The sequence below is a fragment of the Aphelocoma coerulescens genome, chromosome 2 (assembly GCF_041296385.1).
Source record: "Aphelocoma coerulescens isolate FSJ_1873_10779 chromosome 2, UR_Acoe_1.0, whole genome shotgun sequence".
NCBI lineage: Eukaryota > Metazoa > Chordata > Aves > Passeriformes > Corvidae > Aphelocoma > Aphelocoma coerulescens.
Window position 1 is genome coordinate 151,894,496 of NC_091015.1, and position 14,624 is coordinate 151,909,119.

The 14,624-nt window shown below is 34.7% G+C and overlaps 1 protein-coding gene across 3 annotated transcripts in view; it reads right to left on the bottom strand.

The window, feature by feature from the left end:
• CSMD3 (CUB and Sushi multiple domains 3) overlaps positions 1-14,624 on the bottom strand; it is a 613,476-nt gene that overhangs the window by 327,860 nt on the left and 270,992 nt on the right. For all 3 annotated transcript variants that reach the window (XM_069006042.1, XM_069006041.1, XM_069006040.1), the window contains 2 exons: positions 11,126-11,250; positions 8,771-8,892 (listed from right to left, as the gene is read on the bottom strand). In XM_069006042.1, coding sequence (XP_068862143.1) covers positions 8,771-8,892; positions 11,126-11,250 — 247 coding nt within the window. The remainder of the gene's footprint in view (positions 1-8,770; positions 8,893-11,125; positions 11,251-14,624) is intronic.

A 14,624-nucleotide genomic window follows, 5' to 3' on the forward strand; every position in this document is an offset into this window, starting at 1 on the left:
TGTATATTCATGATAAGCAAAATAAGAGAAAATGTTTGCATTCAAAATTGGTGGGAGACATAACTGAGACCCAATTTAGGAACTTATAGAAAGCCAAACAGAACTAAAACTCAAATTTAACATTTAATTTTATCAAAAGTTCTATCAAAAGGTGGAATTAATAGCTGAAATGCAGGCAACAGCTTGAATCTAATATTGCTAATGGCTCAAAGAGAAATAATTGCTTTTGTTTCAGCTATTGCAGTAACCACAATCTCAACCATTCGCTATGGGTAGATCATATTTTCAGAATGTGAAACATCAGTCCTATAGTCACAGACATGGCAGGAAAAAAATTTACAATAATTAAGATAATGAACCTGTCCTCCTTTCGTAATGAAGACCTATAGCAAAATTTTGGGATGGAACGACAAGCCATTTATCGCTCTACAACTGCACATACCTCCTGACTCCAAATTTTCTTATTCAAAAGTTTATTCTGTTCCCTCGCAGCCAAACCTGTTAACTTCCTATTATAGGAATAGCTGGATTCCCTTCTATACTCTTATTCTGCTGAGAGAATCTCCCCTCTGTCCACATATATTTCTAAGATTTTTTTAACTATAGTATATATGTAACTCAGATATTTTAACTGGATCAAAATGTACATTAACAATATGGAAGACTAGTGTAGCTTACATTACAAAGAAGTTTGTTGTATTATGAACAGAACTGAAATATACTTACATTTTCTAGTTTCATATAAGATAAAAATGCATTATCTATTATTGATAAATACAACAGTAACTGTTTTAATCTGCATGAATGGAGAACAAAATTATGGTTAAAATATATAGTTTAGAGTGAGCTTAAGTATGCTCATACTTTCTAATCACGTCACTGATTGCAACACCCACAGTACAGCTTCACACTAGGCTTAGGAAAAGCCAAGTTTCAGACATTTGCTTGCAAAAAGAAGTACAGTGTGGTTTGTTCCAACAGCCTGACCAAAAGAAACTTCATAAAATGAGGTTTTGAATTCATGCTGACGCACCCTGCCTGCGTGAGATTCATACTGTTAACCTGATTAAATATGGATGGCAACTGAATTTAGGCTTAACAGCAAGCTTAGGATATGTTCCACTGACAGTTTTGACATGGTTAACAAAATAACACAGCTGTGGAGAATTAAAGGTAAATACTCAGCACTTTGCCAAATTTGTTTTGCTTATTTTTGGCTTGGCCTAAAAGCAAAAAAACCTCAGAAATTAAAAGATTCATTTTTTTGCAGGAAGAAAACAGCAACTTAATGACATGAGGAAGGGACAAATGGAATATAAAAACATAGTGAAAAAAGACTATTTTAATACAAAGTAATTAAATTAGAACTATATTTAATATTATTTCAGTAATAGTTGCAAGTTATTCCCTCAGTATCATTCTCCAGACTTGCAGAAAATGTCATGTGAAGAGTTTCCCAGATAATTTGAATTATTTCAACAGTTTCTTAAAAAGTAAAGGACTACAGCAATTGGAAACAGATGTTAAACATTTTCAGTAAGCTCTGCCACTGCAACAAAATTCAGACTACAGATTTCCTAACAGATAACTGACATCCACAAAAAACCCCAAGAAACCAAATGAACAAATAAACTACAAACTCTAAAAAACCCTAGCAAAAATAATACTTAAAAAACCCTTAAAGCCAAAATCAAAAATCAGCTACCTCCCAGCTCTCAGACGTGTCATTCTTGACTTCAAAATTATTTCCAAATGTAATAGATAAAGTATAAGAATGTGAACACTGTCAAACTTACAAAAACCTACATTCTAAAGCATGCATTTTAAAGACTATATTTATGCAAGCAGTAAGAAGACTTTTATGCTTGAAATACACTCAATATAAAATTTAGAACATGATGGTGACAAATGAAAGATAACATACGTGCAAAATTTATTTTTTTTAAATTCCTGTCATATAAAATTAACAGACCTGGACCTAGATTTCTAATCCATCTAAATTTAGCAGCCAGCTCACATATTTAATTTCTTCTTACAATTCTGAAAAAAAACCAAAAAAACAGCTTGACTTTTTTTTTTAAGGAACCCTTTTGCTTATTTTTCTCCTTCTTGATGCTTGGTAATGAATGATATGTGGTGTGAATCTGGCTGAGTTCTGTCAGAAAGTCTGTCATTCTACTGCTGACATTTTCCACAGTGTTTCTGTCACTGTGGATTAGAAAAAAATCAGCAAGTATAATTCATAAGACTTGAACTCTGGTTAACTCTAGCCCTAATTCAGATTTCACTGGTATTTTAGCCTGACATAATTTAAAATTCATCATTTTGTAGTCCTTCCTTCCTTTTTTTTTTGTATAAAACAATGAAAGGAGAAGAGGTTTTAATTTTTTAGGAGAAAAGAAGTACAAAAAAATGCACTGGGGAGGAGATGGAATTAAATCTTGAAAATACAAAGATTTGCTACTCAAAATGGAAACATAAAATTATCCCATTACTTAAAATCAGAATAAATTACTGGCAATGCATATCATGGTCCAGAACCTAACTGATGAGTTTATACAATATCCCACAAGACATTCAGGTATCATTTGCCTTACTAGATGTGAGAGATTTAATGAAATGGAGTCCAAACTGAGAAATCCTTGTTCTTGTTTCTATGCAGATATTCACAAGAACATTTTCAAGGGACCAAAGGATTTAACAATGTATGCATCACTGTTAAGGACAAGTAAAGAAGTTTAAATTTTGTTGCATCTTCAGAGTTCCACATAAAAGCATGATTTTCTTGAATGTTCTTTCAGGTAGATCCCTGGAACTATAGCTTTGCTATTTTTAATCAAAAAAGCTCTAGTTGATTCCAGACTAGCCATGGATATAAGTGGCAACAATCACTTCAGTAGTGTATATAAAACACTATGTGGAAACCATGTTAAGAGAATCCAGAAATGGGAAAACAGTCCATGAATTTCTTCCATCATATATTGGTGAAGAAGCCTTACATGTGCAGGTACTGATCCTCACTGAGAATTTCAACCACCCCTCCTAAGAGGGCAACGAAGCAAGGTATGAGCCATCAGGGAGGTTTAAACATGTTGGTGTGATGCCATACAGGCAGTCGCAGATATTTCACTGTTGCAAAATTAGGTATTCAATTGCCCACATTTCTTCCTCCACTGAATCACCATTCAGAACTTTGTACATCAGAGATTATAATTATTCTAATCATAATATTAATAATTGAAAAAATTAGCTGTTTTCTCTTAAACAGATCAACTTCAGAGAACAAGATCCTGATATAAGAATAAGAATGCAAAAAACATTCACAAGAACAATGGAAATGTGGTCATCTCACTGATAACATCAGATATCTCAGTGCACCTTCATCAATGAGTTTTATTTTTTACTCCATCCACATGACCTTCCTTTCACAAACAATTTTTATTCTACTTTTCAATAGTAAGCTCATTGTCATCTCTGGCCATGTTTGAAGTTTTTAATTACGGGCCTACTCCACTGTCGACAAGGCTTGGGCATGAAAAGTATATCTGATTAACTGTATGAGGCAAGAGACCAACTATAATGCAGTACAAAGCTAAGGAAGCAGACAACTGAATGGGGAAATATTTCTTTCATCTATATGGTGCTGTCATCAAACTTATTTCTGAAATCAATTAGGGAGAAAATTAGCTAGATTCAGTCCTGGATAAAGCCATTTACACTAGAATTAAAGAGCCTTTCAGGGTCTTTCATTTATTACGTTCTCCCTTAAAAATTCTCAATTTCTGAGCTATTTTGTTGCAGAAGATGCAAGAAGTAGCAGCTCTGAACTTGCAGGATCAGTAAGTCCTGGTGGTCCTCAATGCTATGGTATAAAACATTGTAAATATTGCCATGTTATAATGAATATATTACATTATTTGTTGTAGTCATTATAAATAATTCTTAATGGAAAATCTTCATTTATACATCTATGAGGTTTTTGACTTCAAGGCACAAACCATCATTAAAATCTACATTCAACATACAATCTTCACTTAGAGCAACAAGAAAAAAAACCCCAACTAAACGAAAAAGAAGGAAAAAGTTCCCTACGTCAAATCCACAAATAACATCATCATAACACAGAACAAAAGAACAAATTACAAAAAATCCACCCTTGGACCCTTCACTTCAATTATGATACAAATTCTCCACTCTTGTTCTACTTCATAAACCGGTTTAATACTTGTTTTGCCCATTATTCCTCCCAATTAGTATGCCTTCTAGCAGTCATGCAAGGCCAGAAGTATTGTGTTCAGAACAGTAAGGCAACATTAGCATGAAACAAAACTAAACACATTAAACCACTGATGATATAATCAAAGACTTTATACATGCAAGCTCCTCAATATATAATAAAAAGAAGTTGATCTAACTCATAAAACGATCTCATTTGCTTTTAACCTCAACAAGTTTAGGTTCTTCTAATCAATGCTAGACACCTTTGCTGAAAACTATAAACAGATCTGAATGTTGTTGCAGATAACATTGTAAACCTTTTATCTATTCCTTAGTTTAAAAACTCCGTAATTCCTGTGTATCTGCATTTCATTGCAATATCAAAGAGTTATAATTATTCCAACCCATACCAAACAAGGAACAGTATTTTCTGGGTAATTTTAAAACTATTATAATATAGCTCCTAGCACTACAATCTATCCATGATGAATCTAACTCAGAGTATAGAAATTTCAGTGGTATATGACAGAAATTCAGAAAATAGTGTCCAACTTATGCTTTGAAATAAAATTACTTGCTTAACCTAACATTACTTCTTTGCATTCTTATTACTGGTATAATGTTAATGTACTATGAATAGGGATTCCTGGTTTTGGCCTTATCTAAAAGTTCATACTTAATTTTAAATAAGTGACTTGTTTTTAATTATTGTTTTCACTCTTGCACTATATCTTCACAGTATTTAAATAAATGAGGAGACAGATGAATATGCAAGGTGTGGTAATTTAACTTTGGCTGGCTGTCAGATGCTCACCAAATCACTCTATCACTACCCCTCAGCAGGACAGAATGAGAAAACGGGACAAAAAGCCCATGAGTCAAGATAAGGACAGGGAGATTGCTCACTAATTACTGTCATGAGCAAAACAAATTCAATTTAGGGGAAATTAATTTTATTTACTGACAATTAAAAATAGAGTAGGAAAGTGACAAATTACAAAACCAAACCCACCACTGTCCCAACACTTTTCTTCCTGGGCTCAAATTCACTTTTTTGTTCCTGACTCTTCTGCCCCCTCCTCTCTCCCAAAGTGGCAAAGGGGAACAAGAAATGGGGACTGCAGTCAGTTTGTAACAGTTCATCTGTGCTGTTCCTTCCTCCTCGTGCTCTTTCCCTGCTCCAGAGTCACAGCCCTCCCACAGGAAATAGTTCTTTACACCCTTCTCCAACATGGATCTCTCCCACAATCTGCAGTTCTTCAAAATCTTTTTCAGTATGGTCCTCCCATGGGGTCACAGGTCCTGCCAGAAACCTGTTTCCCCTTGGGTTTTTCACAGGGTCACAGCTTACTTCAGGCACACCCACCTCTTCAGACACAGGTCCTACACAGACCACAAGTGGATCTCTGTTCCACCATGGACCTCTATGAGCTGTAGGGGACAACCTGCATCAGTGGCACTCTCCAGAGGTTCCAGGGGAATCCCTGCTCCAGCACCTGGAGTACCTTCCACTCCTTCTGCTCTCCCTGTGGTGTCTGTGGGGTTATTTGTCTCGGGTATTCTCATTCATCTCCTTCAGCTGCTGTTGTACAGTGGTTTTTGCCCTTACTTATAAGTTATCACAGAGGTGCCATGAGCTTGCCTGATTTGCTCAGCTGTGTCCTGTAGTGGGTCTGTTTTGGAGCCAGCTAGACCTGTCTCAGTCTGATACGGAGGCAACTTCTGATCTCTTCCTAGAGAAGTCACCCCTACAGCCATCCCTGCTACTGAAACCTTAGTTTGTAAATAAACTCAAAACACACATACTAATCAAATCAAACTGAAGCATGCATACACTGGAGTATTTTACTGAACCAGCAGAGGTTAAACCCATGAGTTTTGATCCATCCCCAAGTATTAAAACTGTGTATGCTTATATGGTGTTATCATTCAGGTACTAGAACAGTTTTCATGTTATGGTCATATGCTATTTTGCAGTATTTACAGTTTCAGGAAAAAAAAAATCAGTGTACAATAACACTTAAGGACATTTTATTTGACCTATAGCAGTCATGACCTTTGACTAAAGAGAGGGTCAATTTTACTTTCATTAGAATTGGAATTTTTATATATGGAATAACTTGTTCTTTCAAGTATTTTGAGAGAAAGGAAGACAACTGCACTTGCCCAGTACAAGCAAGATATGCAGCTACTGAAAAGAGTCCAGGGAAGGGGCACTAAGAAGATTAAGGGATTGGAACTTCTTTCATACAAGGTTGAGACAGCTGGGCTTGCTTACCCTAAAGAAGAAGAGGATCACTGAATCTCAACATCTATAAACTCCTGATGGGAGGATGTAAAGAAGATTAAACCATCCAGTGGTGCCCAGTGACAGGACTGAAGGCAATGGGCACAGACTAAAACACAGGAAGTTCTTTCTGAACATCAGGAAACAATTTTTCCCTGAGGGGGTAACTGAGCACTAGCCCAGAGAGGTTATGGAGTCACCATCTTCTGAGATATTCAAAGACTGTCTGGACAGCTGCCTCTAGGTGACTCTGCTTGAGCAGTGGAGTACAACTACAGAATTTCTGGAGGTTCGTTCCAACCTCAATCATTCTGTAACTGTTAATCACACTGACAACCAGAGACAAAGCATTTTTTCATTTAATTTTCTGCAGTTCTTTAAATGCAGAAACTGGAAATTTGTAAGGAAAATAATACTGAGGAATAAAGTTTTTGAATATTCTTGTAAAAATATTTTGGGTAAAAATGAAGTTCTGAGGTTTTGAAAATAACACTGCATCACCATCTTGTGAACTGGCAAGGAGGAAGGAGGAAGGCATCATTAAGACATGAATACTACCAGCAGAGTGTAATCCTTAACAATCTCTAAGTTATTAATATCTTAATCCTGCTGTCACCTGTGACTTGTCAGTGCATACAGACCAGTTTGTGAGCTTAAAGTTTTGCTTCTACCATTGGTAGAATGTCTAAAATCTTATTTGTTTGGGTTTTTTTTTTTTGTTATGTAGACATGCCCTTGGTGCATTTAAGAAAGGAAACCGTATAATGCAAAATATGTCCATATGGCTCTTAAATTCATTCAACTGCTCAGTGGAGATTTTCAGACCATTTATAGAACCTGTTGAAAGTGAAGTAGCTGTCTTTCATTTCCTCAAATAGTAAGATACTAAATTCTATCAGCTGGCACCTTTGACAAAACTTTCAGAAATTCTAGATGTGTACACAGATTTAATCTTGCTCACAAATAGTTTTTAATTAAAGAAATAAAAATATGAAAATTCTTTGGAATGAGTAATGGATCTTAACTATTACTTTTGAACTTTCTGCCCATCTGTGGAACAGAGATTGCATCATTTTTCAAGGACTCTTGATACTTTTTTTATGATCTATAAATTGGATAAATTGGATTAGCAGTCCTTGGAACAAGGATCAGACAAACAGACAACCTTCCCCCCAAACACATTTATAATCTTTATTATCAAATTCTAATCAGTTGTATAAATATCCTCTTTTCTTCTACCAAAGTGGAACATAAGGATGCCTTCCACACAGGACTTTGTAAAATTAGAGTGAGAAATATATCAGTGTAGCTAAATGGTTTTTGAAATGTAGTCAGGTTTTCACTGAGTCCTCTGATGAACTCAGGTGCAAAGGAGTGGGCCTTCTAGACCTGTCTGATTAGTTAATGGAGTGTGATGCAGATGACAATATAAAACAGAAATTAGAGGTAGAATATATCCCTGTACCAGCAAACCCAGATGTTGATAGTCTTTTATAAGACATTCCTGATCTGCACAGCTAATTTATGTTCTATTACATCTAAACAAGTCCATTACACTCTGTTCAGACAAAATGATACACCTGGAAATAGAATACAGCTATTGCTGCCAGGCGTCTAGTTCTTGAAATTAAAGACAACTGGTGTCATAACTTAGCTTTACTGCTCTACTTTGACTCATCTGGCATTATCAGAACTGTCAGTACTTTTGCTTTAAAGTGTAGGCATAAAGTATATGGGATTTTAATACAGCGGTTCAGACAATAAAATAAACATCTTCAGGATAGTTCCTCATGAAGGGAAAGTCAATTCAAGAACTTCAGTGATTTCTCACACAGTCGAAGGCCAAACATGATATAAACAGTCTTATACACAAAGTAGCTCTTCTGGTTGTAACAAAATACTAGTGGACCCATGACATTGCCTCATACCATCGGATAGTTGCTTCTGGGAATTAATTTAGAGAATCACATAAAAACATGATAGCATCTACTTGGCATACAAAAAGTAAAACAATCTTAGGGAAAACACGAGGTTTTATCACCTGTCCACACTCATCTGATATCAGACATTTCTTAAAAATGTCTGAAATGCACCTAGTACAAAAGCTGGACTGTAGAGATAAATCATATTAGTGAAAAATGTTATGGTCTACATGTGCTTTTGTTTGGTTGGTTTAGGGGTTTTTTTAGGGGGCATCGTGGGGGGTTTTTGGGCTGTGGGATTTGTTTTTTTTTTTTTTAAGCAAAGCCAGACCATTAAACTTACCTTATTAGTATTGATAGCTGTGATGACCCACACACATTGAGCATTGCTGTCATACTGAAATGGAAAATTGGGTGATGTGAAAGTGCCTCCAGGTCCCTGAAGATTGGATCCACAAGTTTTGACTGCAAAAAGAAAGTTCACCTTTTAATTCACACAGAAAATGCATGTAGCAGATTCATAAACCAATCTCTAACTTACTCTAATCAAGATGTGAAGAATACCATTGAACAAAAATAGAATCACCTCTTACAAGAGAATAGAACATTCATGTTTAGTTATTCTGAAAAAATTAAATAGACCTTCTCTTGTGTCTAAGCTGATAATCTTAAAAAAAAAATTAAAGTATTTGGAGAAAAAAGAACAACTGCAGTAAGAGGTACTGCCCTATTTATTTTTAAATACTTCAAGGACTAACTTATCCCACCATCATTAAGGTCTTGAAAGACAAATTTAAATAATAGGGAAAAAAAAGATCACTTTTATCACTGTGCATATGTGCTTTTTTGGTGCATATTTGTTGGTGTGTGGCATGTCAGCATTTTTTTCTCCTATAACAAGGTACAAGCCATTAAACCAATGGCCGAAGCACCAAAAAGTTTAAAGGAAACCTGTACAAGTTAGAGTAGCACAAAACAATGTTATCTATTTCTAAAGACTACACAGGATATTTATTTTCAAATCAAAGTCTGTATGGTTATTTACAATAGCATGTCAAATATAAACCAAATATTCTTATTTACATAGCTTGCATCTCTATCACAATACAAAGGATATAAACTGTGTCCTATGTGCTTGCAAATGACACTCTTAAGGCACTCAAGTCCTAGTCTGTTGAAGTCACTAACACTTTTATTGTTCTTTCCTTGGTATTCAGATCTTTGCTGAATGCTCTATTGGTATACTTTTTCTGTATGAAGATGTAAAACTGACAAGCAACCTCAAGTAAATATGAGCCTATCCTATTTCTCCAGTGATTATTATGACACCACATAAACTGCAAAAGGTAAAGAACTATTTCTTCCACTGTATTCTGACAGATCATCTTGTGTAATTGAATAAATAAATTAAACTTAGTTATGTGAAATAATCCTAGAGCTGCATTACGCTTTAACAGAGCATGTTTATTTGATCAATACTGAACACAGGAAGATTCAGCTGCTGCTGGATGAAGGCTTGCTCCTTCCCTCACATTAGCCTCTAGAAAGAATGTCACTTTTGTACCACCCTCAGAGAAACAATACTAGGGTGATGAGTTTGTTTGAAGTCACACCAGACACCTGGAAACAAGGTCATGAGTGACACTAATGCCAAGCATGACTTTATATATTTAATATGAAATTGTATGACTACTTGCAGCCTGTATCTATGTGTGGGAAGTAAGTCAGAAGGGGGAAAACAGTGAGTGTTCTACACAATTTGCTGCTCCATCTGAGCATGTGAGTCCACCCTTTGGGGCAGAGTTGGAATGCAAAGCACAGCTGCAGAAGAGTTATGAGCTCTGTTTGCTGCCTTTTCTAGGTGTAGCCACCTAGTGAAGGTCTCAAAGGAACCACATCATTCTATAGTGGAATGAAATCTAAGCCTTGACCTCCAAGCTCTGTTATTCATACTAATTTGAAATATTTCTAACAGACACTTGCTTTCAGTACTGTAAGTCTGAAATACAGAAAAAACCCATTGTATTTATGACAATTTCTGTGTATTTATACACACTAATATTTTCATTACATGTATTAATATCTGATATGTACCTATACACTAATACCTTCATTCCTTGATTCAGTTATTCATCATACTACTTGCCATTGTATTAGTCAAATATATTATTATAATTATATTAGTATAATATATTAATATATTTTAATATATCAAATATATTCAGTAAAATTCCTTTGTGTTTTTCTTCTCTTACTGAATTTCTTGCCCTTTATCCATTTGCTCAGAGTCAAAACCAGTTGAAGACTTACTTCTCCACTACTTATCTATTATAAATTCAAGAATTTCTCATCTGTTTGTAAAATGGGTAATGAAGAAACTTCATGAACAACTGATTTTATATGAAATCACTGCAATTTTGATATCCATCTTGATAAGCCCTAATATTTAGCATGTGATAGGTTTTCATCAGCTCCTTATGAAGCAAAATTCATAATGTAGGCTGCCTAGTTAAACAAGTATACTGAAATACAAAGTTCATGTTAAACAAAACAGCATAGGTAAATCCTTTTTAACTAAGAAACTGGGAACACTAGGATTAAAATTTCAGGTACTTACAAAATATTTAATAGGATTCCCTATCAAACAATGGATAGATGCAAAATGGAAAAATCACTGTGAGCGTAAGAATTTGTTTACCTTTACACACAGGTCTATGATCACTCCATGCAGCAAAAACTTCAGCTATCCTTTGACAGGTGATACTTTTGGAACCTTGTAGCACATAATCTTCATCACAGGAGAACTGTACTGTTGCTCCCAAGCTAAAATCAAACAATGACATAAAAAAAAGCGTTTTAAAAAAAATAGATAGCAGTCAATTTTTTCCATTCCTTTAGATATGACAGTCCTGACAAACGATACAAACATGTAATCCAGAAATTTCTACTCTCAGTAGTAAAAGGCTGAAAGCTATGTACTAGCCTAACTGTATATAACGTTCAGTCCCCTCTGGGCCTACTTTGGCTGGAGCTGGTTTACTTCTTTTAACTGTCATTTGGAGGTTAAGTGACTATTTATAACCTAACTTCAGATATCCATATATTAAAAATTTGACAAACCTGGACACTGTGTAACTAGAAGTAGTTATTTATGTAAATTGAAGCTAGGAAAGCATGTGAAAGTAATATAAGGGAATCACCTAAAAGAAAAGTCAAAAGGTCAACTACAAGACTAAAAAAGAAATCCCTATTATAAACATTTTATTCCTCCCAGTGAAGACCTCAGGATAGAAATGGTTTGCTGTGAATATCTCCCACCTCTGATTCTTCTTGAGGAAATCTGGAGTTTTGACATGAAAACTGGGGGGCAGTGAAAGGGAGAGCACAATACCAGAGAAAAGGGATAGATATGAATAATGTTTCTTGTATTTAAAAAGTAATATAATATTAATAGAGTTTCCTCTTATTAGTAAGAGAAACTATTAATATTAATAATAGGAGGACTATATTAATTTGGATTATTGTAAAAATACTAGAATAACATTGTTTTATATTTTGATTAGTAGCTTAAGATTTTAATTAAGCTTGCAGTGAAATCTTAACTTCATAGAAGTGATCTCTCTACTCTTGCCAGTAACAAGATACTGAATGTAACATGTACTACTAGATAATGAAAGTTACAAGGTGAATATAAGGATTTGCTCATTTAACTGGCATATGTTTCTCAATTTAGTAGAAGAAAATAAAATATTTCTAAAAACATATTTCTAGGTGCTTAGCTATGACTATTTCTGAAGTTATAATGCTGGCTTGAAAAGATTTTGTACCCTTTCATATGAAGCTGACATCTGGTGTTGGAAACTTACTACTGGACAAAACAAGAAATAAGTCCAGAAAAACTTTTTTTGGTTTTTTTTTTGGTTGGTTGTTAAGTTTTTCTGAGAGGAGGACTGGGGGGTGGGGGAGGAGGAGGGCTGAGAAGTGGGGTCCAATTTGGAAAAGTTGAATAACTCAATACATAAATGTATATTCTTGAGATAATTCTTTTCCTTTAATATCATTATGGTTTCAAATCCTGATTACAGCTGAAAATAGCCAATACATCAGGTCTTTCTCTGACACCAGTATCTTACACTCCATAATTTCAATTTGCTCGGTTTAAAAGCTTGTCTGTCACAGCTGTAAAGTGTAAAATGTTTTACAAATACACATGGTTTACAAGATCTTGGCTACACTGTGAATACAGTGTTCTGGGTATTTTAAGATTAAATGTGCAGTAACTCCCTAAGAGTTTGTTATAGCAGCCTTCCTGCATAACACTCTAAGCCATGTTGTTACCTGACCCTCCTCAGATAGACGACATTTTCTTGTGTGATATGTTATCTACTTGTAAAAAAAATGTTTTGTAGATCTCTCTAAGCAAAGTATCAATATTTACTTGGCTGGGATCTTCAAATCTGGGTTTGATCCCACAAAGTATGAAATTAATTTTTGCTAAAACACATACTAAAATTAATTTTTCTCTGCAGGGTTTGGCTTGCAAAGAAGAAGCCCTATTTTTCTTTCCATATAGATGGCCATTTAGTCCGGCAATTCTTCAATTCACAAAGGCAGAGAGAAAAATAAAAAGGCTGAGCACACATTCCAAAGGATAACTTTTGTTAGGTAATCTATTCAAATGCATCTATGATGGAAAAAGCTACTAAAGAAGATTGATACTTAACAGAACACGAATTAACTTAAGGGAGTTAGAAATGTTAGATGTTTGAAAAGGAATGGTGTCAGCAAAAAATAGCTGATGGAATCTGGGAAGCACCTGGGCCTTACAGAGACATAGATAATAAGAAATGAGGACATGAAAGATGATACAGTCACCTAAACAGACATCTCAGAAAAGGAGAATTTGGTAGTGGATAACAGCGCTATAAACTACTCCAAAACAGTTCCTGCTTGTGTAAGAATGTTTGTGAAAGAATGAGATAAAGAATAGTTGCAGAATTCACCAAAAAAGAAAGGGAGATATAAAAGTGAAAAACAAAAAAAAAAAGAAAAATTAAACATAATGTAAAGGCCCTTACAATGTAAGGATAAAAGGCTCCTATATGAGACTAAGGAAAAAGAGCCACCAGGCAGATCATAGAGTTGGAGGATATTTCAAAACTGTGAAACACAAAGATTATCTATCACTAATGTAAAAAATTATGCACAGCTGCTACAGGGACTATATGGTTAGGAAAGTTCAAAAGGTAGCAATTGGGAAGACAGGAATATCTTTCTCAAGATTAGATTTTTATAATCATCTATCTGCTTCAAAAAGCCATGTTGAGAAAATCTGAGCCTCTTTGATTATTAGGAAAAAAAAAGGAACACTTGAAGAAAAATAACATGGAAATATATTTCCTTTAACTAACCATGGACTGATTTAAAGAGGAAATGCTGAGCAGGAAGTACACCACTTACAAACAGAATTAAACTCATGGTAAAAAAAGTGTAATGGGCAAAAATCCCAGAGGTCTGAATGATTATGAAGACTGTACAAGTATGATAATTATTTCTATCACCTACAAAAGTATAAATAACACTCACATTATGAAGTCCACTTTACTTGTCCAAATCAGTTTTGATATTAAACTGGTATTCAATAGTATATGACTGTAAGCATATGACTGGACTCAGAATGAGACTGGATAATTTACAAAATCTATGACACATATGCTGTGTGAGTGAGACCTACTAAGGGCAATTAGATAAGCAGATGATAAAGTACCAGTCTAAGAAAGAAAATTGAAGAGTATGGGATCAGTTCCTATGGAAGATCAATTAAAAAAAGACAGAGAGCTTGTCAAGAAAATGTTAAGAAAAGAATCTCTTGGGAACTTAAAAGCATTGTCAAGATTACATTTTTTTAATATTTTTCTGTCATTATCTATCTATACACTCTTAAAAATGGAAACCCAGCAATTCTTACAAAATTGTCTAGTATCAGAGAATCACAGAATCATAGAATATTCTGAGTAGGAAAGTACCCACAAGGATCATGGAGTCCAGCTCTTAAGTGAATGGTCCATGCAATGATCAAAGGAGAGATCCTTCTTGTTTCTGATGATGATATATTTTTTTCCAATACCTGTAACCTGTGACCTACAAGATTTCAGTTTGAAATTTGTCTTTCTCTAAAAAAAGTTTGATAACTTGAG